The sequence below is a fragment of the Dromiciops gliroides genome, chromosome 4, assembly GCF_019393635.1.
Source record: "Dromiciops gliroides isolate mDroGli1 chromosome 4, mDroGli1.pri, whole genome shotgun sequence".
Taxonomy (NCBI): Eukaryota; Metazoa; Chordata; class Mammalia; order Microbiotheria; family Microbiotheriidae; genus Dromiciops; species Dromiciops gliroides.
Window position 1 is genome coordinate 403191712 of NC_057864.1, and position 26210 is coordinate 403217921.

General features: G+C 39.2%; 1 protein-coding gene across 2 annotated transcripts in view; it reads right to left on the reverse strand.

Annotated features, from left to right (window-relative positions):
* Nucleotides 1-19371: 19371 nt before the first annotated feature.
* PRKN (parkin RBR E3 ubiquitin protein ligase) overlaps nt 19372-26210 on the reverse strand; it is a 1788167-nt gene continuing 1781328 nt past the window's right edge. For both annotated transcript variants that reach the window (XM_043964490.1, XM_043964489.1), the window contains 2 exons: nt 25066-25183; nt 19372-20223 (listed from right to left, as the gene is read on the reverse strand). In XM_043964490.1, coding sequence (XP_043820425.1) covers nt 20111-20223; nt 25066-25183 — 231 coding nt within the window. In that variant the 3' untranslated portion in view covers nt 19372-20110. The remainder of the gene's footprint in view (nt 20224-25065; nt 25184-26210) is intronic.

Here is a 26210-nt window from a genome sequence, read left to right on the forward strand (position 1 = left end):
CAGCCTGGTGAAGTTGATAGTGTGTTATTATTCCCATTTTATGACTGAGGAAACTGAAGCTTTGACAAGTTAAGTGACTTAAGAAAGAGCTAAAAAAGTCAGGGGCTAGGACTCCATATATGTATATATGTATATATATATATACATATATATGTATATAAATGTATTTAAATAATGTATTTTCAAATATATTGGGTAGAGTAGAAAATATATAGGGTATTGGAAAATGCATAAATTTTCAAATATATACCTATATTTTCAAATATACAAATATTTAAATATATATTTATGTGTGTGTTTATATACCCATATACATACATACATACACGCACATATATAATTTCAATATTTTTCCTTGAGGGCTCCCTTATCTGAATGCTTAAGAAATATGAAATGTTCCAATTGTTATGGTTTGAGGAAAAGACAGAACTTTCAGTTCTTACTAATCTTTATAAACTCCTTTTCTTTTAAAATTCTAGCAGAAATAACAAGACAAAGATAGAAAAGCATTTTTCTTTGGTAAGGCCATGACCAAAATGTACTAAGTCAGGTCACATTGGTTTCATCCCATTGTCAGCTGTCTCATTTGTAATTTATGTATTACTTTTTATTCCCATTCTTGCTGGAGACAAGGACTGGGGAATATGACTTATCACAACACTACGTGCTGAGAAAGTGTTTGCTTTGGTTGACTGAGATTTTCCATAGAATGAACTAACATGGGTGAGTAATTTGAATAAGTACTTTTGGGGTATATAGCTCATAGGCCTGAGAGTTGTAAGACCTGAATTCTCTCCCCAGTCTCCACAGACTTAAAAGGTGACCTAGATGAAGTCACTCTGGAGATCTAGGATTCTGTGACCTGGTTGAATGAGGCACGCAATAGAATTTTCTCATATGATTTGGTATGAGTCTTGATTTTCTAAATTGGTAACATATGGTAAAAACTGGTTTAAACCTTAGGCCTAAAGCCTAACATTTCCTAAAATGATGCTACAAACCTTATGATGTGGCCCTTAAATCTTTTTTTTTTTTTTTTGCTTTGCATGAGATGAATTAAATAATGAATTTAAAAAATGTATTAAACGCTTGTATGGGCAAAGCATTATAAGATCAGCACATGCAGATGTGGTGTAAGATGAAGGAACCTCAACAAAAACGGTAATGTTTGTCTGTTAGTAAGTGGAGCTAATTACTATTAGACCAGAAGGAAATTATTATGGAGAAAAGTTGGCAATGGCAGCAGGGTTGGGCAAAAGCTTTTATGAGCCCTTGGCAAGATTTGAGAATTGAATGCCCTTTACTGCTACTAGTTGGTGTTGCGTCTGGTGTCAGAAGACCTGAGTTCAAATCCAGACTCAGACATTTACGAACTGTGTGACCTTGGGCAAGTCACTTAACCTCTGTTTGCCTCAGTTCTTTCAACTATAAAATAAGGAAATAATAGCACCTACTTCTCAGGGTTGTTATAAGGATCAATTGAAAAAAAAATTGTGAAGTGCTTAGCAAAATGCCTGGCACAAAGTGGGTACTGTGAGAAAATAATGGGTTTTGGGATGCCCAGAGGCCCCCCATAGAGAATATTATATTAAGACTGATTGAATTGACTTTGTTGATTGATTCACTTGGAGTTAACTTGATTGGAACCACACCTACCTGAAGGCCTGGCCCTCAGGGGGTGTGTTCTCTGAACTCTGACCTGGGCACGTTCTACTCATGGACCACCATCAAGCACAGTGAACCAATGGATTTGGGTGATGCTGGCCAATTAGCTTGGAGCAGTGTGTGGGGACGCTTCTCCTCTGGACCTGCAGGAAGTTTCCGCTCACAGAGGCAATGGGATTTTCCTTTTTTGACCTGAGACTCATAGGTGGCGGCACCTATTTCCCTCTCCTCCTCTCTCCTAGCTAGGCTTTCCTAACTTTCTGAGTCATGTGCTATTTCTCTTTACTAATATCTAATATACTTTAATAAAGGCTTAATAAATGCCCCAAAACTGGTGCTAAAGCTTCTAATTTATAAGTAACAATATATTAGAACCCCCAGCTAATTTTCTCCAAGCTTGGGACAGAAATAAGGCAACCACATATAGTTTTACTCACCACAGTACTATATGTTAGCTGTTATTACTATTTTTGTTTTTGTTTTTGCAGGGCAATGGGGGTTAAGTGACTTGCCCAGGGTCACACAGCTAGTAAGTGTCAAGTGTCTGAGACTGGATTTGAACTCAGGTACTCCTGAATCCAGGGCCGGTGTTTTATTTACTGCACCACCTAGTTGCCCCCAGCTGTTATTATTATTGTTATTATTCCTGGCCACCAGAAGCAAAAGCTTTCATCATAGATGAAACTTGGTTTACTACAAACAAACCCCACCTATGTGTCATGGAAAAAGCAACTTTCTGGCATTAAGAATATAGGTATTGGGCAGCTAGGTGGCGCAGTGGATAAAGCACTGGCCCTGGATTCAGGAGGACCTGAGTTCAAATCCAGCCTCAGACACTTGACACATACTAGCTGTGTGACCCTGCCAAGTCACTTAACCCCCATCGCCCAGCAAAAAAAAAAAAAAAGAATATAGGTATTTATGAAATGTCGTAAACAAAAAAAAAGCATCCCCTATTGTTGTTCACCACTCTATGTGGTTTCACCCTAGGTAGCCTTGTCTTGACTCTGAGAACCAACTATTTTATAGTTTTATTTTATTTTATTTTTAAAATTTATTTTATTATTCTTTTTTGTGAGGCAATTGGGGCTAAGTGACTTGCCCAGGGTTACACAGCTAGTAAGTATTAAGTGTCTGAGGCCGGATTTGAACTCAGGTCCTTCTGAATTCAGGGCCGGTGCTCTATCCACTGCGCCACCTAGCTGTCCCTATGGTTTTATTTTATGAGATAACAAGACTTGGTTGAATATATCGTGTAATGCTTGATGCTTGATGCTTGCCGTCATTAGGGTGTGTGTGTGTGTGTGTGTGTATGAGAGAGAGAGAGACAGAGACAAAGAGAGACACACAGAGAGAGAAGAAGGGAGGGAAGGATAGAGGGAGAAAGACAGAGACAAAAAAGGGAGAAAGACAAAGGGGAAGAGGAAGAGAGGAAGAGAAGGAGGGAAGGAGGAAGGGAGAGAGAGAGCGAGAGAGATGAAGAAGGAAGAGGAAGAGGAGGAGGAGGAAGGAGGGAGGGAAAGAGGGAGGGAGAGACTATCTCTCTCAAAATCAAGGCAGGTAAGAAGCATTTATGCTGTTTAGTTTAAAGGAAGGCTTCCACTGAGAATATTTCCTTACCAACGAGGTAATTGAACAAAATATTAAGGCATATTCCACCAAGAAGAACCTTCGTGGATACTGACATCAGAGTAAACCTTTTCTTGTAAGGATGCTTACTATAACAGGGTAAACTAAATAAAACATGACCTCCTCCTTCTGGCAGCTTAGCCCATGGGATCAGAGATCTAGAACTGGGGGAATTCTCCAAGTTCAAGACCTTCATTTTATAGCCAAGGAGACTGAAGCCCAGCAGGTAAAGTGTCTTGCCTTTGGTGTCACAGATGGTAAGTGTTAGAGGCAGGGTTTGAACCCAGAACCTCTGACTTTGAAAGCCATGATCTTTCCACTGGGGATAATTAGACTGAAACATATGACCAACTTGCGTGAGAGCAATAGTATGAAAGACCTTTTTTTTTTTTTTGCTCTTCTCCCTTTTATTTAGGGACAGACAAGGAGCATGTTGTCTGGGAAGGAATCCAAGAGCTTGAATGAAATTGGATAACTTTTTCATTTTCTGTGTGATTTTTTGTTATTGTTCAAATTATGCCAAACTGGAGATACACAGCATATAAATCTTACCCCAAGAGAGATCTGAAGGGCCTTCTGATTGGCAAAACAAAGAGGAAACAGGAGGGATAACAAGCTTTATTTATGTGATACAATAATTCTTATTTCTTTTCTTTAGCATAACTCAGGTAATTCTCTCTAGCTGAGTCCCAGACTTCATTGAGACATATGTGACTTTTAAAAATCACAAAATACATATCTTTGTGCTATGGAGCACTGAAAACATTTCTATTTATAAGAAGTATTATTAATGCATCTTTTTAACCTGAACCATTTTCCTAGTGATGTTGGAGGGAATACCAAACAAGAGGTAATAATAAGGTCTGCTTCCTTATCGCATTATCCAGAAATAGAAAAAAACAAACCAAACCAAACCCTTTAATTCCATAAGAGAATTTTTCTCCTAAAGCTACAATTATAAGTGTTAGTACTAGATCATCAGCAAGGGAGTTTCTTATGCATAAGATCATATAAGATTTCTTGATAAATACAACCAAACAGCCAACTGTTCAAAGACCCTCAGTTATTAACTTCAAATAAGTTAAAAAAAAAAAAAGAGCGGGTGGAGATGTACATTTTCCTAAAGTGTTTGCCATTGTCACAGAGGAAATTATGCACAGGATCCAAGTGGAAGAGGGATTCCTTATACATGGTGTGGACCTCTGCATGTTATTGGCCATAAATATTACAAGGCAGATCACATCGATCCCCATTACCTCATGGAGACTTCTAAATGAGATATGTGATTATGAAAAAGAAATCAATGAACCTAACGATTATTTAGGGAAAAAACCAAAATAATGAAAATTGCTATTTTCTAGGCATGCAAATGGATATTCAGTTCATTAAATTAGTATATCAAAAGAGATATTTGGGATAGCCACTGTATATGGACAGTGCACCGGTTCCAGAACTGAATAGGAGGTGAAGAGTGGGAATGATTGCATTTGGTAGTTGCACAGTGCTTTTAGGGGCATCTAGGTGGTGCAGTAGATAAAAGTGCAGGGTCTGGAGTCATGGAAGGCTGAGTTCAAATCTGGCCTCATACACTTATTAATTATGTGATCCTGGGCAAGTCACTTAACCTGACTTACCTCAGTTTCCTTATCTGTAAAATGAGGTGGAGAAGGAGATGGCAAACGATTCTAGAATCTTTCATGAAGAATTAGATATGGCTGAACAACAGCAGCAACAACACCACTTTTAATGACCTCCAGGAGTGCTTTGGTACAAAAACCTAACTTTCTCACACAAAATGTTCTCCCAAAGATGTTGTTTGTGGCAAATCACAGAGATCTCTGAGGAATACAGTTGCTCAAGAATGCAAGTCACCTGTATCATATTTCCAATGATAACGTACTCAAGCAATAGCATACAGAATTTCATTGGGGGAATGTAAGATTTTAAAAAGTCAGTCATATGGAAAGAGTAAAAGGTGAAATATAAGAAGATATAGAAGACCTGAGGCATGTTTGGTGGATCTTCTGGGGGAGGGTCTGTGGAAGAACACAGACAGGAGTCATAAAGGTTGGCTGGGTTGTGATCGGTACTAACAGAGGGGATCTCTGCATCCATGAGATCCACAGAAATGTTGAAATATTGTCTTGGTGGTTCAGCGCTGAGCATAGGTGTTTAATAAATGCTAGTTGACTGATCGATTGGGAATACAATATAGCTGTGAATCATGATCTCAGAGATTATAGGGGACCTAAAAGTTGATGGATACATAGAGGTGTGTGTAAGTGGACTGTAGCTTATGACCTACTGGAGTGACATCTGTGGCATAAGAATCATTACCAAAGAGGAATGTGATCAAAATGGACGTATGTTAGTCAAGTAGCAAGAATGAGAGATAATACATGGATATCCCGGGGAGGATTTTTTCTGGCAATATCTGTGTATGGAAGGCAAGAACTTAGAATTAATGGTTTGAGGTGGAGGGCAGAAAAGCATATCTCAGGATGGCCCCACCTAGCTTTTTGGTTCCTATCTTCACTCCAACTCATCTTTCCCTCTTCTTTGTATATTATCTCCCCTCCCAAACTCTGAAAAACAACCAAATCTCTCTACAAATCTCTCTATTCTTCTCTCATTCTCTCTCTCTCTCTCTCTCTCTCTCTCTCTCTCTCTCTCTCTCTCTCTCTCTCTCTCTCTCTCTCTCACACACACACACACACACACACACACACACACACACTCACACACACCAGCTATGACTCATGTTTGGAATACACTTCCTCCTCACTTGTATCTCACAAATTCCCTCTCTTCCTTAATGTCACAGGGGAGAAATAGGTGGTGGGGGTGCTTAGCTATTCCTCTGTAAAGAATTAGAATAAAATGGTCTTTTATTTGGGCACTGGAGAAAGTGAACAAGAGGGAAGTCAAAGACTTCACGTGAGGGGAGGAGACGGCTTAGAGACCTCTTTCTCTTCAAGCAGAAGAAAACCAAAGCTTTTCTAGAGGATGGATGGGGTGACCGCCTGGCAATGGAAAGTTCCCTTTGGGGGTGGGGAAAGCTTTAATGAGGGGTGGGATGGGAAAGGCTTCTGGAGTTATCTCTGTCCCTGGGGCCCCCAGGTTTATAGAAATTTATCTCACCTTGCTTCTTAGGTATGTCTGTCTTGCTATCTAGCTGGAGAAGCTAAACTTTAATAGTCCCTTAATTCCTCTATATGTCTTAACCTACATATCACTTAAGGTACAGTTCAAGCATTATCTTCTACATGTGTTTTATAAAATTAATTACTATAGACATCAATTTGGGGGTAATAATATTATTAATTTATCAATATACCAGTAAAGGATCACCCATGTCTCCCTAATTTTTCATGGTCTCGGGCCTTGTGGTAGAAAAAGCAGGGGAAAAGCTTCAGCATGCCAGTTAGCCTGAACAGGAGAAAAGCCCCCCAAGAGACCCAGGTGGTCTCAAGGAGGAGAGGAAGGGAAGGAGGGAGGGAGAGAGGGGGAAAGAGGGAGAGAGGGAAAAAGAGGAAGACAGACAGACAGACAGACAGACAGACACACACACACACACACACACACACACGCGCGCGCGCGCACACACACACACAGAAAGACAGAGACAGAGAAACAGGGTCAGAGACAGACCATGTAGTCCCAGAAAGCCAAAAGAAGCTAACATGTCTACCTGCCCAGGGTTTTTTGTTTTTTGTTTTTATCCCTTTTGATAGAGGCAGGCCATTATACATTAATCAAAGCTAATTGGATCATTACACATCAAACAAATTTAATTTGGTTAGTATCACTCAACTCCACTGGTTGACTTGACTTGAAGGTGGTCTATATTAAAATGAATTCTCCGGCTGATTTGGGGAAAAGAATGCAAAAGACCCTCACTCAAGTTGCTTAAAGCAAAGTCCATTATCTAGGTGTGGTTTAAACCCATCCATCCTTCCTTCATCTAGACAAAAGAATCTATCTCCATTCCTTTTGTTCCCTTGGGTTTGTCTCAGATGAGATTTGATGAAGTTTCTCAAGGAGAACTGGACTTTGAAGGAGGCAGGGGGAGGAGAGAAAGGACTGATCCCTGGGTCTCCCAAGAAATTGATTATTGATAATTATTTTCTCACAAATATGGTCTTTCCTCACCCCTTCCTCTGCTAGTACCCTTCTTCCCTAACTATCCCATATTTATACTATTTATAATTATTGTGTATATGCTTATATAAGTACCTGATGAGCCCCTTTAGAATATAAATTTCTCTAGAGTCGGATTGTTTCATTCTTTGTGTTTTCATCCTCAGTATCCAGCAGAGTTTGTGGTACATTTTGTTGCTCAGTCATTTTCAGTTCTGTCTGACTCTTTGTGAGCTTAATTGGGGTTTTCTTGGCAAAGATACTGGAGGGGTTTGCCATTTCCTTCTCCAGCTCATTTTACAGGGAGGAAACTGAAGCAAAACAGAGTTAAGTGACTTGCCCAGGGTCACATAGCTAACACGTATCTAAGGCTAGATTTGAATTCAGGAAGATGAGTCTTCTTGATTCTAGGCCTAGTACTCTATCCACTATGCCACCTAATTGTCCCTTGTAGTACATAATAGGTGTTTAATAAAAGCTTATTGATTGATTGTCCTACATGTTGTTTTGTATGAGAATATTCGAAGATTTTCAGGGGGTTCTTAGGGGTGCTGAGAGAAGCCAAGATATTTTAGACCAATAGAGCCTTTTGTGGTTTCTTGGACTATAAGCCTGCCACCCCCTACCAAACGGTTTCAGAGGAAATACAGATTGGCAGTCAGGAACTGACTGGAGTTAAAGAGTGATTTTCATTCCCTGTGTCAGATAACAGACTTGGGACAAAGAATTCAATCCTGTTAGCTGGAGGAAATGAACTCAAGAGATCAGATGCCTGTGGCCTCTATTAATTGACTGGTTTCTTGGTGCTCCCAAAGGGCTAATACTTTGGTCCTCATGGAGAGAAAAGGCAAGCCTACCTTTCTCATTACAGGAGCTGAAGGTTTGCCTTTGGGCTACGGTTTAAAAAAAAAAAAAGAATAGAGAATTCTCTTAGGTTACTCCTTAAAAAGAAGTAACTCCACTTATGGGGAGGTGAAAGTCAGCTAAAGATCACCCCCAAGGTATAGGGAGTAAACTGTGATAACATCTCAATGAACAATCTCAAAGCAATGATTTGGAGGATGTCCAATGTGGAGCAGGCTCAGAAGAAGACAGGGTGGCTCCTGGAGCATTGACTGATGGACTGCCCCTCCACACACGGCCCCCGTCATTGCTCTCTACTACATACATTTGCTAAGTCTGTGCCCCTGGGTGCTAAAATTGGAAGTGAAGGACGACCTTCAGTTTGTTGTGGCTCCTCATTTGAGGGCATAAGGGAAAACAGGAAGAGAAGGTATGAATGGGCTGCAACCTGCTCTTTAAGAGGGTATAGCTAAGGGGCAGCTAGATGGCGCAGTGGATGGAGCACCGGCCCTGGAGTCAGGAGGACCTGAGTTCAGGTCCGGCCTCAGACACTTGACACTTACTAGCTGTGTGACCCTGGGCAAGTCACTTAACCCCAATTGCCTCACTAAAAAAAAAAAAAAAAAAAAGAGGGTATAGCTACACTAAGGAGATCAGGTAACTTTTTTTTTAATGTTTTTTTTTTTTTTAGTGAGGCAATTGGGGTTAAGTGACTTGCCCAGGGTCACACAGCTAGTAAGTGTTAAGTGTCTGAGGCCGGATTTGAACTCAGGTCCTCCTGAATCCAGGGCCAGTGTTCTATCCACTGTGCCACCTAGCTGCCCCTATCAGGTAACTTGTTGAAGCCTCATGGACTCTTAAGCTTAGAGAGCTCCAGCAAAAAGAGATCTCACAGGCATCTAGCCCAACTCTTACAGGTAAGAAAACGGAGGTCTAGGAATTTGGAGGGACTTGCTACTGAATTTGTTTATTAAACTTAGAAAGCAGAAAGGTAGATTTTTATTAGAGAAACATCAGTCTGCTATTGTTCAAATCGATGACACAACCTATCAAAGCAAAATTGTCTTTCAGCTAATAATTGGCACAGTGGATTGAGCAGGGCTTCTTAAATTCTTTCCACTTGTGAACCCTCTTTGCCTGAGAATTTTTTACATGACCCCTAGTATATGGGCAATTAAATAGGTATGCATAACCTTTTACTGTTGCCAACTTTTTCACAACCCCCCCCCACTCCATTCAGTTATGTGACCCCATATGGGGTCACCACCTGTGCTAAAAATTATTTGTGGTATAGGCAGCTTTTTAAGGACCTCCCCTTTTGGGGGAGAAAAGATTGAACGCTCCCTTCAGGGAGAGTTAAAGGGCACTTCTGGAATGCCAACTCCAGAGTGACTTCTGGAACTCAAGTTCGCTCTCTCTGGCTGGTGACTGAGGTCCTGGTGGCACTCGAGCAACCTTAGACTGGCGGGCTGTTCAGGTTGGTGAGTTACTTACTGAAAACCCTAAATTCCTTTGAACCAGCTTAAGCTAAGTTTAGAGTTAAGAGCATTTCTCTGTATTTCTATTTTCCTATTTCCTTATCTTTGATTTTTATTAGTTTCACCTTTGTTGTTTAATTAATTCCCAAGTAATAAAATCTGATCCTTTTGTGAACTAAAGCTCTAAGGCTCCTTTCTTATTGGCATGGGAGAAATATCTAAAAAGGGCAGCTCAGAGGGGAGAATAAAATCTTAAAGGTCCCTCATATTTCCAGGACCCCAATATTAAGGCGAGTCACCCAAATAATGCTCAGTATATCAAATTTTGGCCCTCACAACCCACAGATTAAGAAGCTATAGTATGAGCACCAGGCCTGGAGTCAGGAAGACCCGAGTTCAAATCCAGCCTCAGATACTTGCTAGCTGACCCTAGGCAAGTCACTTAATTCTATTTGCCTCAGTTTTTTCATCTGTAAGATGAGCTAGAGAAGGAAATGATAAACCACTTCAGTATCTTTGCTAAGAAAACCCCAAATGGGATCACAAAGAGTGGGACACAACTGAACAATACCACAAGGTCATTTTCTTTATTTGATGGAAAAAAACCAACAACCTACACTTCATACATTTTAGCAAGAGAGGGAATTGTGTTATGTATGTATGAATGTGTGTGTATTTATTAAACTTAGAACAAGAAATATTGTATAATTTTCATTTTGTTTTTCTCTTATTAAATCTGCCCCAAATCTATACTATATAGATAAAGGCTGTTCCAAAAGTCTTAGTGCAGCTTTAAGGTATTAAAAATTAAAATGCAAAAAAAACCCCCAAAACCAAACAAACCCCCCAAAACCAGCCCAAACTCTTAAAATGCTAATTGCAAAGCTATTCAAGCTTAAAACTGCACTGAGACTTTTGGGACATGCTGTATTGGAACAAGCTAGGATTAAATAACATATTTTATTTTGTTCTTCGATTAGAGATTTTTTTTTTTAGGTTTATGTAATTGATTTGGTACCATTCCATCCAGACACATTTTTGCCAATGACAGAAAAAAAGACAGAAAGAGAAGTTTGCAATTAGCAGTTTGGTGAATAGAGATGTTAAGGAGAGGGTGAAGCAGTGGGTGTAATATAGATATCAAGACATATGTACACTAATGGGAAGAGGAGCATGGATTTTTCTTTTCTGTAAATAATAACATAATGAGCTGTTCTTATCCTATGGAGAATTAACTCCTCTCTAGTACTCAGTACTTAAGCTAAATGAGCAAACTTCTCCTGGGCCCTAAATCTACTAGAAGCAGCAATGGTGGTTAATCGAGCTCCCTTTGGAGTTTGTTCAGTTCACACAGTTGAACAAGAACAGGTTCAACCCCAGGGAGTTCAGTCCCATTGCCTCACCAGCAGGCAAGACGAAACGTTATTTTGAATTATTCTACCTTAATTTTTTTTTTTTTTTGGTGGTTGTTGCTGCAAAGCCCCATTCCATTTAGCATTATTCATTGACAATCAAGGCTGCAGCACTCCCTGGGATGTTGTGGTAGTGATCATTCTAAAAATAAAATGACTGATTGCAGTGTTAACTCACGCGAGCATCTGTTCAAATGCTTTTGCAAAGACAAATATGACAACATCTTTAATGGAGAGCACTTTTAATCTCCACAAGTTAAACAGCAGCCATAAATACCCGATGCCCTGCTTCCCAGAGAGTTCAGTTAATTTTAAGTGGTCAGATGGCAATGACATTGAAGAAGAAAAGATTGATCCTGTTTACTGAAACACTGAGAACAGGGTGAATGACATCCTTGAAGCAGCAAGACCCAGAGCATGAGCTATTCACTCAGATTTTTTCTCTCTCTAGCCATTTCTGCATTTTCTGGTAACCCGGGCGGGGGTGGGTGGGGGCAGTTGTCACAGTTTATTTACTAGCCCAGATTTCAACATAAGGTCCCTTGTCTTGGCCATTTTGCTCCCTGGGTACTGATAAAAGCCTCAATTGTTTTTTGTTTAATTGATTTGATTTATTTTTGTTTCTCATCACAGATATGTCATTTCATCTAACTGATGGACAGTAAATTCTCTGTTACAGGATGATAATCCAAACCATTTATATTGATTTTGGTGTGTCCTTTCCTTTTCATTTGAATATGAGCGTCTGGTTCACACATCCTCTTAACCAGAGTCCATTCTCTTTATTTCTCTTAATTTTAATTTTTAGTGATGTCTTCTTGGAATTAGGAAGACCTGCCTCAGACACCTACTATCTGTGCAACTCTGGGCATTTCCCTTAACTATTTCCAGACTCAGTTTCCTCATTTGTAAAATGTGGGGGAAAATAGCACTTACCTTACCGGGTTGTTGTGAAGATCAAATGAAAAAATATGTTAAATGCTTTGCAAACACTGAAGTACCATGTAAATACCAGCTGCTACCATCACCATCACCATCACCATCACCATCATATTTCCTTCTCTTCCCCCACCCAGACCCCGACAAAGGGGTCATTCTTTAAAATAAATTATAAAAGAGAAATTGAAATAAAAATAAGAAAGTAGTTCAGAAAACTAACCAACACACCAACTGAGACAGTATATATAATGTTTCACATGCATGGTCCTCTACCTCTGCAAAGAGGGACTATAGGTAAATGTCTTTCCCCCCTCTCTTTTCTTCAGGACAAGCTTGGTCCTTGTAATTACAGTGTTCGGTTTCGGGGGGTTTGCTTTTTTGTTTTTTGTTGTTCTTTCAATTCACATTGTTATAGTCAGATGATTGTTTTCTAAGGTTCCATTTAAACAAAAGCAAGATGTCACACTGTGAAGACTGGTTCCCTGTTTAAATCTTCTTTGCTGTGTATTGCAAGTTGAGGAAGGAAGGAAGGAAGGAAGGAAGGAAGGAAGGAAGGAAGGAAGGAAGGAAGGAAGGCAGGCAGGCAATCATCTTTTTTATTATTGTTGTTTGTCCTTCATTCTCAGAGGACCATGACATCTGGGTCATGTCATGACTTGGAATGAATTGGATTTAAGTGAGGGAGGGCTGTCCGAGGTCACCAACCTCACTCTCCTCCAGAGTCATCTGGTTCCAGTGGCAAGATATACATCAGGACAACTGGGGATGGCTCTGGATGTTTAAGGCAATTGGGATTAAATGACTTGCCCAAGGTCACACAGCTAGTAAGTGTCTGAGGTGAGATTTGAATTCAGGTCCTCCTGACTTCAGGGCCAGTGCTTTATCCACTGTGCCACCTAGCTGTCCCTTTTTAATTGTACTATATTAAGGAAATACTTATTTTATTCCATAAATTAAAATTTAAAAATAAGAATAAAAGGAAGGAAGAAAAGAAATAAGAATTTATTAAGCACTTACTATGTGCCCAGCACTTTACAAATAGTTTCTCATTTAATCCTCACAACAATCTCGTGTAAGTGCTATTATCCCCATTTTAGAGTTGAAAAAAGAGGCAGTCAGAAGACTTAATGGTCACACAGTTAGCAAGTGTCTGAGGTTGGATTTGAATGAAGGCCTTCTTGCCTCCAGGCCCAGCACTCTATCTACTGAATTACCTAGCTGGACAGTATTCTCAAGCATTTGACTAAAAATATATTTGTGCTTTTGGTTCACATTTTTCCTCAGTAGAAAGGGATCAGAATTAAAGCACTGGGTTACAAAAGATTTCCTTTCTAGCTCCTCCTGGGATAGAGGAGGCAATGTTGAACAGTCCTCATTCAGGGAACCAAATGTAGAATTGCATCTTCTCACTAATTTGTTATTATTAAGTATGGCCTCTGACCTCCCCCCCCCCAACCCCACAAACTGATTTCAGCCTTTAAGTATATTTGTAGCAGCTTCCTTTAAAAAGTCCAATTCCACCTCTACATGTCCTAGCATTAATTTAGTATAAAGTTGTTTTTTTGTTTTATTTTTTTGGAGGGGGTCAGGCAATTGGGGTTAAGTGACTTGTCCAGGGTCACACAGCTAGTAAATGTTAAGTGTCTGAGGCTGGATTTGAACTCAGGTCCTCCTGAATCCAGGGCCAGTGCTCTATCCACTGCGCCACCCAGCTGCCCCCTAGCATTACTTTAGAAATACTCAAAACAGTTTCAGAAAAATCATAAAGATTGCTGTAAAGTTGTACCATGTGCAAACTGTCATGGGAATATAACTTAGGGATTTTCAAGCCAGGGTCTAGAATCATTAAGAGAGACTGGATGAAGATAAGAATTGATGGACGATGAATGATTGGTGATGATGAGGATTTAATGATGAATGATAGATGAGGAGGATTGATTGAAGATGATTGATGATGATTGATGATGATGACAAAATATATGGTACTTACTTTGTTGGGCTATTTGTGAAGAAAATCCTTTGTCAGGTATAAGATACTATATAAACGTTATCTATTACCGTTGTTGAAATAATCAACCTCATGGGTTTATTGTAAGGAAATCTCTCTTTAAAGTCAAGAGAAACATCAGAAAGAGATGACATTCTTTTTTTCCCCCCCAGGGATTTAAAATTAAGGTCTGGAAATGGAAGCAAAGCACTCATCCTCAGTTAATTGTAAAATGCCACTTCCCTCCGTTTGTAGGACTTCCTCCATTTGTGAAACCATCTGCAAAGCTGGAATTGTTTGGGTGATATGCCAAGTTATTGATCAATTGACTATTTTCATTAAAACAATAGAATAACATGTGATTTAGACCCAGAGGGAAATTTCTTTATTTAATACAAATTCTCTATTTTAAAGATGATAAAATGGAGATCTAAGTTAAGAGCTTGTGTGGAGGTAGCAGTTCTGAAACTACAGTCAGGAAGTCCTGGGGATTCAAATCTCACCCCAGACACTTGCTGGTTATGTGATCCTGGGGAAGTCGCTACCTGTCTTGTTCTTGGTTTCTTCATCTGTAAAATGGAGGTAATAATGGTACTCAGGGTTGTGGGGATCAAAAGCAACATATGAACATATTATTATTGATATGTTGTTCTTTTGGTTTTTGATGGGGTTTTACAGTAGAGGAAACTGTGGCAAATAGGGGTTAAGTTACTTGCCCTGAGTCACACAGCTAGAGTCTGAGGCAGATTGTTGTCGTTCAGTCATTTCAGTTGCGTCTGACTCTTCCTGACCCCATTTGGGGTTTTCTTGGCAGAGATACTGGAATGGTTTGCCATTGCCTTCTCCAGATGAGGAACTGAGGCAAATAGGGTTAAGTGACTTGCCCAGGGTCACACAGCTAACAAATATCTGAGGCTAGATTTGAATTCAAGAAGATCAGGCCCAGTCCTCTATCCACTGTGCCAACCTTGGGTTCAAGTCTCCCTGACTCTAGGTCTGATACTCTATTCTCAGCATCACCTATCACGCAGATGGATAAAATAACTACTTTTTGTAGTTGGATAAAAGTATTAGGCTATAAACTCATCCTCTGTAAGCCCACTGAATGTATAAAAATATATAACTCCAATAGCAGACAGGATAATGAGCATGGTATGCATCTCATCCTGGTCTCATGTGATTTTGATTTCCTTGACTAGGTCTCTACATTTTAAAAACTTGTTGTTCCCTATAGCCCTTTGTTGTTATTTCTATAATTACTGACAATGACATAGGCATCAAGTAGCAGAAAAGAGACTCAAATCTAGGTCTTCTGGCTTTAATTCTAAGGATCTTCAGTCTTCTTTGAAATGTTTAGGTCAAATTTATTCTTACATCCTGGTATTTTCTTCTGCATAAAAACTTCTACATCTCTCCACTGATTTACATTCATAGTGTTAACGTCTCATTCCACTCACTGGACAGATGACTCCTTCCTATCTATACTACTGAAACTTTATTTCTATTTTTAAATTACTGCTAAACAATCTCTTTTTTTCCATGAGACTTCTAGGATGAAATTGGTTCAAAAGCACTAGTTACACAGACACACACAGACACACAGACACACACACACACACACACACATATTAGTGAGGCAATTGGGGTTAAGTGACTTGCCCAGGGTCACACAGCTAGTACATGTTAAGTGTCTGAGGCTGGATTTGAACTCAGGTACTCCTGACTCCAGGGCCTGTGCTGTATCCACTGCGCCACCTAGCTGCCCCTGAGGAATGCACATTCTAATGGAGAAAACAGCAATCAAATAACTAGTACACAAAAGTGTATAATCAATCCACCTACCCATATGCTATCATTGTGTGTGTATGTGTGTAAATTTCTATATTTAATATAAAATCATAGGAAACCTTAGGGAGTATTAACCTCAGTTCTTTGAATGCCATTCATAGCAATGAACTGATAGACAGGAGATCTGGCCAGTCCCTGTCAGAAGAGAGACATACATACACACACACACACACACACACACATATATATATATATACATACACACATCTGGATGTACATATAAATTACATACATATTATATATGTAAAGTTATCAAAGCTTAAAATGACATTAAGATTTTTTAACTTTAACTATACATGTGTACACACACAGGTCCATATATGTCCATATGTACTTATGTGCATGCACATGTGTAGATACACATATACCAATAAATGCATCCCTATTTATTTACATACGAAGACATTTTTCTATTCAAAGATAGGTGAAATACACTTTTATCTTCAAATAATCAAAGGGGCCCTTTCTCACACTTCTTTTATTCCTTCTAACAGAACTTGGTAAGAAGACATTTTTGTTTGGGTGCCTTTGGACAAGATAGACTTTGAGGTCTCTTCTAAAATGGAGATTCTGTAATTGTGAATTTTTTTTGGCTTATTCCAAACAAATAGCAGTGTAAATACACTTTCTGGAGGAATAATAAATAGCAATGCAAATATCAATGACTTTTACTGAGCTGACTTTGAAAGGCAGAGACACTCCGTGTCCAAGGCCAACCTTTCCCTCAAACCAAAGTTTCAGTTTTTAGCTTTTTAGGGAAGTTTATTAGCAGAGATAGAAAGCACATGGCCAGGTTTCTGAATAAATGTTGGCTTTTTATAACTACCCTTTTGTATTCTGACAGCGTTCTCTAAAACCGCAGCATAGCAAGCAGAGTTATTCTGGGACTTGACTCTACACATCTGAAAAATAGCCACTGAAATACCAAATAACTCTTCTAGGATGTGAGCTTGGCTTATTGGATAAAGCACAACACATCTCCCCAACCACGCTTTCAATGTTTATTGAAAATACGTCTTTGAAGTTACAGGCATGTTGTTGATTGTTTTCGCTGGTGCACTGAAGGACAAATTTAGGTGTTGTATAGAAAACAAAGATAATTTGGTAAAGAACTTTAAATTCTCTCCTTTGTGATAAGCTGAGAAGTATGACACACATTTCATGTTTATTATTGATGCAATGTGAAGATAATATCACTCATGATACATTCATTGATTAGTTAGCTTCCCCCCCCTCCCCCCGCCCCCACTTTCAATGACTCAAACTCATTTTTCTCTTCTGGACCAAAAAATAACTATCACCAAGAAAAAACCAGATGATATAATATTATATAATTATATCATAAAGCAAGACAGTTTAGGATCTAGATGCAATGGGACCGATCCTGTGTAAGTAATCTCAGTTGAAATTTCTTAAACTCAAACATCATGCATTTGGAAGCAGGTGGCCATTAATAATAAAGAAAAAAAAACCCCACCATCACCAGACAATAGTGGAATCTGCACTAGGCCAAATAACCGAATGAAGACTTTGCCTTGGGACTTGGCACAGCTACATTAATATGAGGTCACTAGTCAGGGGCTGCTGGTTGTAGGAGAGCTGGTCATCACTTCTTCAACTTCCATTCTTACCCAGGAAGTCTTTATTGGGCTTCATGACAGTGGGGTGATTTCTGAGTCACCAGGGGGATGTTATTGACTCATGACCCACAGGAAGGAACTTTTGTGACTCTCCCGTTTCTTTTTGGGGTATTTCATAGGATTTCCCAGCTTCCGGACTAGGGCACAGAATTGTAGGATTGGTAGGTTCAAGGTCATAAAGTGAGCTCCCAATGAGTTTTGCTGTGAGTGCAAGGCACCTGTGCTCTTATACTGTGACTAAGTTATTCTCTTTGCCCTTTACTGTCCACAGGATCCTTGGAGGTGAAAGGCAAGGCAGGGTAGAATTAGGAGGAACTAGGCAAAGAAGCTGATACGTTAAGGTGGGGCTGGAAGTAGGATAGTGGGATGCCCCTGGGTTTGACCTGCTGCTAACCTTTCTTCTCCCAGGCCTTTAAAGCCTCTTGGCTTTAAAGATGAATGGATTAAAATACTGTGGATGAAACCCCCCCAAAATATCAATTAAAACAAAAGCTGTACTATAAATTTAAGTTAGCTAGGGATGCTAAAAACATCATTAATAGTTTCATGTATTGATGAAAGAAACTCATGATATCACCAGTTGCTCCAATGTTCTTTCAGAGAATAAAATCAAATGACTCATCTAAAGACAATCGTTATTCAGAATAATACTTTTTCATTTAAGAACTATGTAAAAAGAATTATTCTTTAGTGCATGTGGTGCAATTTTTTCTTACTTGAAAATTACTACTTTAAAAAGCAAAACTATTACTACTACTAAATCTATCACTTTACCAAAAAACTATTACTTTAAAAAATTTTCCTTTTTATCATGAATTTAGCAGACATCAACAGACACGAACAAGTCCTTATAAATTTCTTGCCTGTTACTGCTGCACCAAACGGGGTTCAAACCATCCATTGAGATCCAAGTGATGCATCAGATCATATTTGAAATGTGCTGTCACATCTTTAAAATCAATCTCTCTGGAAAAATATGGATACCAATGGATGTTTTATGGACAGCCCTGGGCTCTGCCCATTTGGAAAACTACTGTTTTCCAAACTAATAGGGTGTTAGTAGAGGTGCTAAGCCAACATACTAGGAGCACATCATTTCCCTCTATTATAAATCTTTCCTGCCAGAGATTCAGGTGGATATTATATGTAGGCCCAGAAATGCTAATATTTATCAACATTCTGGTTTAACAATCTGGTTTTTTTATTAACACTGAGCACCACAACTCATTAGTTTTTATTATGTTCCTGTAATAGGCACCTAAGTTTGTGATTCAGTATTGCTATTAAATTTCACAATGTATCTAAACTGTTAGAAAAGTCTGCAAGCTCAGAAATGTCTATTTTAAAAATTAAAGTCTGAGACTGCAAAAAAAATGATAAGATATATTTTTTCTAAGAAGAAAATTAATAAAATGCTATAGAAGTATACTAGGTTTCAATTAATTCTCCATAATTTAAGCATGTCAAAATTCAAATGAGTTTTCCTAATTTCCCATTCCTTTGATATGGTGAGTTATGTTTAGCTACAATCTCATTGATGTAATTTAAGATTATCAATTGGTCTTATTCTTTTTTGTTGTTGTTGTTGTTGTTTTTGTGGGGCAATGAGGGTTAAGTGACTTGCCCAAGGTCACACAGCTAGTAAGTGTCAAGTGTCTGAGGTCTTATTTGAACTCAGGATCTCCTGAATCCAGGGCAGGTGCTTTATCCACTGTGCCATCTAGCTGCCCCCCCCTTTTTTTTTTTTTTTTTTTGCAGGGCAATGAGGGTTAAGTGACTTGCCTAGGGTCACACAGCTAGTTAAGTGTCAAGTGTCTGAGGCCTTATTTGAACTCAGGACCTCCTGAATCCAAGACCAGTGCTTTATCCACTGCGCTACCTAGCTGCCCCTCTTATTCTTGAAAGCAAGCAAAAATTTTCCCTGAAACATTTTTGACTTCTGCTTATGGTATTGTGGGAATTTATATGGAGGTGTTAGTATTGAAGCTGTGGCCACATTTTCCCAAAAAAAAAAAGGTTACCCACTTAATCAATCTAAAACAGAGTCACTGACAATGAGTCACAAACAATCTCTTCCAATCATTCCAGTGACTCATTTAACAATAATTAAAAAAAAAAATCATAAGTCAAGTATATAAAATGGAACCTGAGAGGGCTGCATTCACATAGTAATTCAAGTCTGTCTTAAATTCACAGGAGACAGGTAATCCACAGGTAATCCTTGAATTCCACTAGGAATCTGCCCTGTTGTATCTGTGCGTTTACAGAGGTTTGTAAACAAGATTTAATTGTCTTACATTTAGCTTTGCTCCGATTCATAGGACTCTAGAAGAGTGTTTAAAATGGGATCTAAAAATGGCATACTATCATAATTTGTCTCGAGTGAATTTTGGAAGAAGCTTAATGTTTAATTCTTTTGGTTCATGTGAAAAAGAATATCAAAATGGCAGGAGTCCATGGGCCAACCGAGCTGTTACCAGTTACATCAGGGCAATTGGTGAAGCTCGTCCCTGCTTCTTTGTTACTGAGCTAGACGTCAAACCAGTGGTCTCCCATGCAGGTTCGGTTCCACTCTAGGCTACAGTTCCAGCACCATTCAAACTTGCATTGAGGCTGAGGGCATTTCATGTGCATGCATCCTCCTGCAGGGTGGGGAGGAAAGGACAAGATTATTTTGGACTGGAGAGCAAATGATAGGAAAGAACACGTACATGCCTGTTAACACAAGAGGGCAAATAGTCATCGCCAGAAACAAAGGGTCAAAATGAATGAGTTTTTCAGAATGTTTTTCTTTTACATTTAAAACTATGCAACTGACCCAAAGGATGAAACTGATTTGACAAGGTCTGTGGTGGCCAATGATGAGTCTGATTATTGTGTTAGGCCCAGGGGGCCTTTTCTGACAAATTGTATTATGTTTCATGAACTGTGGTTAATTACAAAAGCAGGCTGGGCAAATAGCCTGTAGCATAATTACGACAGGAAATAGATAAGAGGTATACAGACTGGGTAGGTATGCATGGGCTACAAATGCATTCTCAGTATGAACATCCAAACTATTGAAATCACAATTGAATATCTGAGTATATTTCTCCCCTTAATAAACTTACATAGTTCCGTGTGTGTGTGTGTGTGTGTGTTTTAAATGTAAACCAGACCTGTGATTTCAATGATATAAAGGATTCTCAGGGAGGAAACTCCCTTCATGGGTTGATATCTGCTCTGCAACTCATTCTTAGAAAACTGGTTGGGCATGGACCTTCTGGACTCTGAGGCTGGATTTCCATCTCTGTTAGTCATGTCCTTGTGGCTAATCCTTCAATATTTCTTGAGTGTTGGAGACTTTGGCAAGACTTAGAAAACAGGAGTCTGGGTTACATGCAGATCATGAGCTGTAATGCCCTTTTCCTTTGCATATGAGATTGGCATTTCCTGAATTGGCTTTTCAAAAATAAGCCAAATGCCTGACAATTTAGGCTGTTTTCCTCAAAATTTCCAAATACAAACAGTATCTACTTCTGAAGCAGGAAACCCAAATCTTCATTAGCAAAGCAGAGTGAAATATCGAGGCAATTATCTGAATGGTTCCAGCAATGAATCTGCTTCTGATAGAATTTCCAGGATCATCCAGCCCAAAGCAGAATCTCTGCAAATATCATGTATAAGTGAATGTGTTTTGTTATTTAACTCTATGGATTATGCTGTGAATTCATTTCTCTTTCTCTCTCTTCTACTTCTCTTTCCTCTCTTTTCCCTCTGTGTTGTTTTCTTGCCAAATTATGCCACTAATTGTTTCCAGGCTGTTATATTTTGCCACTGGGAGTCTGCTGTGAGATCCAATTCTTTGTTTTGTTGAATTGTTTCAGTTGTGTCCAACTCTTTGTGACTATATCTGGGGTTTTCTTGGCAAAGATACTGGAATGGTTTGCCATTTACTTCTCCAGCTCATTTTACAGATGAGGAAACTGAGGCAAACAGGGTTAAGTGACTTCCCCAGGGTCACACAGCTAATTCAGTGGGGTATAGTATATAGACTGCCTGTCTTGGATTCAGGGTGCCCTGGATTCAGGTCCTGTCCACATTAGCTATATGACCACAGGCAAGTCATTTAACACCTGGATGTTCCAGGCAATTCTCTAAGACTATTGATTATAGATGAGTTACTCATCTGTATTGGTGGAAGGGGTTTCCCCATTGGAATTCCTGATATCAATGAAATCACAGATCTAGAACAATAACAACAAAAAGTTAGAGACTGCATCTCAGGATAATTTAAGTGCATTTAGAATTAGTGGATAGGGTGCTGAGCTTTTCCTCAGGTTTATCTTAGTTCAAATACAGCCTCAGATACCTAAAAGCTGTGTGACCCTGGGCAAGTCACGGAACCCTGTTTGCCTCAGTTTCCTCAACTGTAAAATGGGGATTATAATAGCACCTATCTCAACTCAGGGTTGTTTTGAGCATCAAATGAGATGATATTTGTAAAATGCTTAGCAAAGCCCCTGGCGCATTGTTGTTATTGTTGTTGGATGATTTCAGTCAAGTCCAACTCTCCATGATCCCATTAAAGGGTTTTCTTGGTAAAGATACTGGAGTGGTTTGCCATTTCCTTGCCCAGCTCATTTTACAGATGAGGAAACTGAGGCAAACAAGGTTAAGTATTTATCCAGGCCACACAACCAGTAAGTATTATAGGTTATATTATGAAATATTGTGATTCTGTACATATACTTTAGTTTTCAAGGAAAATAACTTGAATACAGCACACTCTTTTTTTTTTTTTTTTAGTGAGGCAATTGGGGTTGAGTGACTTGCCCAGGGTCACACAGCTAGTAAGTGTTAAGTGTCTGAGGCCGGATTTGAACTCAGGTACTCCTGACTTCAGGGCCGGTGCTCTATCTACTGCGCCACCTAGCTGCCCCACATTCTTCTTTAGGGTATATATTTATACTCATTTAAGTTATCTGAAATGTCTGAATTTCAATATAAAGGTTAATGGGCCTTTGGAGGTAGGTGTAATTCCAGCTACCAGGGCAGTTGAAGTTGGCAGGTCTTTTGAGCTCAGGAGTTCTAAATTAGATTGGACTTTGCTGGTGTTTGCATTCAAAAAGTCTGACATGAATATGGTAAGCCTCAAAGAGTGGGCAGCTGCCAAGCTGCTCAAGGAGGGAAGAAATGACCCAAGCCACATACAGAGTATGTTTAATTTCTTGTAGACAAGCTAGTTGGCACAGTGGATAGAGTGCTAGGACTGAAGTCAGGATGACCTTAGTTCAAATCCAGCCTCAGACACTTATTAGCTGTGTGACCTTAAGCAAGTCACTTAACCCTGTTTGCCTCAGTTTCCTCATCTGTAAAATGAGCTGGAAAGGGAAATGGCAAATCATTCTAGTATCTTTGTCAAGAAAATTCCAAATGGGGTCACAAAGAGCCAGACATGATTAAAAAATGATTAAACAACAACAATAAAAACAACAATTTCTTGTGCTGGGCTAAATAGGACCCATTACTAAACTGTTACTGAGTGGCCCCTGCACTTCCATACTGAGTGAAGTGTCTTAAAAAAGGCAGGGGGGGGGTGTTGTTAATTGTAATTAAAAAACATACTACACAAATATGTAATGGATATAAAAGTATAAAGCATCTGATAGTATAAAACCATGGGAACAGAATCACAGAAAAAGAAAGAAAAGGCACAGAAACAGAGATGGTGAAATTGATCATTTACCCAATAGCAACTGAAAGAACAGCAAATTCCAAAAGAACTTATTCATACTAATGGTCCTGCGGACAGATAAAGTCAAGTACTGCTAGTAAAGGAATACTTATCTTAATTTTAATACCAGTAAAGAGTAGAAAACATGGCCAACTCTGTAATAGCTGATATACAAAGAATTACTAGTACCATAGTCCCCCAAAGCACTACCACTGGATCAAAGATTTAGATCTGGAAGGGACCTTTGGGGGAACCAAGTCTAATTTGTCCTTTCTTCTCCCCCCCAAGCCATTTTACAGATGAAGAGAATGAAGCTGAGAGATATTAACTAAACTTGGAAATGGGAGAGTCAGGATTAGAACTCACATCTTCTATTATATTATGTGGCCTCCAAGTGACCCTTCATTGAATCTTTGTTGTCTTTTTGTTTTTGTTTTTTTTTCTTTTTGGTTTGGTTATTTGTTTTTTTTTTTTTGCAGGGCAATGAGGATTAAGTGACTAGTCCAGGGTCACACAGCTAGTAAGTGTCAAGTGTCTGAGGCCAGATTTGAACTCAGGTCCTCCTGAATCCAAGCCTGGTGCTTGCTTTATCCACTGACCACCTAGCTGCCCCTCCCTTCATTGAATCTTTTTTTTTTTTTTTTTTTTTTTAGTGAGGCAATTGGGGTTAAGTGACTTGCTCAGGGTCACACAGCTAGTAAGTGTTAAGTGTCCGAGGCCAGATTTGAACTCAGGTACTCCTGACTCCAGGGCCAGGGCTCTATCCACTGCACCACCTAGCCGCCCCCCTTCATTGAATCTTAATTGGATTGCAGAAGTTCCTAAATGTAGGCAAATTTACTTGGCAACCAATACCTGCTACTCGAGAGGATCAAAGGATGAAAGCCATCTGACTTTGGAAATAGGAAAGAGTCCGTTTATAGGACTAGAAGGGGATGGGAATTGGGCTTCATAAAGTTGACTGCAGGGTTAGGACTTTCATGATTTTAATTTAGTTTATGATCTTTTAGGATGCAGGACCATAGATTTATACCCACAAGTGCCTTAAGAGGTTGTCTGGTCTAATCCCCTCCAAAGAGGAAGCAGAGGCTAAGAGGGCTTGAGTGATCTTACAGTTACACAGGCAAGTAGAATGAGGAAATAAAAACAGGACTCCAACTCTAGCAATCTTTTTCCTGCGTACCTCAAAGGTCTCCCCTAGCTCTAAATCTATGATTCCTATGATCCATGATGTATTCTCTCAAATGAAGCGATTTCTTTCTTTTTGAAAAAATTCATTTTATTTTAATTTATGGAATAATTAAATTCCATAAATGAAGTTATTTCAGAGGCTAAGAATTGGAAATTCTAGATGGAACCACACATCCATAAGGCATTTCTTCAAAATACATTCATGTGTAGGGTATCCAGGAAACTATATAATTGTTGCTAGGGTACTGATGGTAACTGAAATAGAAATTCATAGACTGAAATCCTGTAACAGAATCATCAATGAAATGGGGTTTGAATGCTGAAGCCTATGACTCAGTTTACTATATGGTCATCACACTGCTAATGTTCAATGATGACGGCCTTATTAAGTCTTGACTATTTTTTTTTTTTTAGTGAGGCAATTGGGGTTAAGTGACTTGCCCAGGGTCACACAGCTAGTAAGTGTTATGTGTCTAAGGCTGGACTTGAACTCAGGTACTCCTGACTCCAGGGCCGGTGCTCTATTCACTGCGCCACCTAGCTGCCTGACTATTTTTAAATTGTAAGACAGACTCACCATTTTTTTCCACAGGTATATGGCAACGGGGACAAGGTTTGGTTGTTTTCTTGATTGTTTCTTTGGAGGCCTCTTCCCACCTTGCTCTTTCCGCAGCTTGTTCATCCACCATAAAGCCCTATGTGAAGAAAGGGGAAAGGTTCTATTGATCTCAGCTCCTCATCTGGGAGGGGCATGTTATGGATCCCTTTGGATGTCTATAGACCCTTACTCACAATAATACTTTAAAACGAATAAAATGGAATACACTGAATTAAAAAGGGAACCAATTATATTGAAATTCAATAATCAAAATAAAAAAAAACAATGAAAAAATAATTCACAGGCCCCCGATTAAGAATGCCTTCAAGTCCTAATCCCTGTCAAAAATAACTCAGAAAATTCTGAAAGATGGAAATAATTAAAATCTTTCGGACAAAAAGAGTAGAATTTAACTTATACAACAAGAATGCCTTCCAGTAAATTCCTTCTTCAATTCTATACTAGGAACTTAACATTAATGGCATTTAATAATGGTAATAATAACATTTACATAGCACTTTCAAGTTTGTGGAGCATATCGCATATAGTAGCTCATTTCGTTCTCACTGCATATAGAGAGGTGATATTATTAACCCAATTTTACCCATGAGGAAACAAAAGATATGAGAGGTCTGGTGATGTGTTCAGTCACACAGTTAGTAAGTGTCAGAGAAGGGATTTGAAACCAGGTTTTCCTGACTCCTAGTCTAGCCCTCTGTCCACTCCATCACATTGACTGCCTTCATTATGGTATAAAGGTGATTCTGTGCTCTTGAAGGCTATACCAGTATTAGCAGGCCCTATAAAGCTGGAAAGGTTTTGGATCAGGGCCAGGTGCTGACCTGTGGGTTTGATGTCTGAGAACACACATTGCTCGGCTCCGAGGAGCTCAGCAGCAGAAAGGCAGCTTCGGGGTGCTGGGGATTCTTTTTTTGACCACGATGACTCATGAACCTATCCATTATCATGTGGTTGGGGACCATTTTTTTCACTGTTGGGATTATTCATAACAGTGGAATCACACTTCTTAGTTACAGATCTCTTGAGGTATTAAAAGTAGTGATAGATACCATTAAATGCAATTAATATAAAGAGTTCTCTTAGTATGTGCTAAATGCTCACTT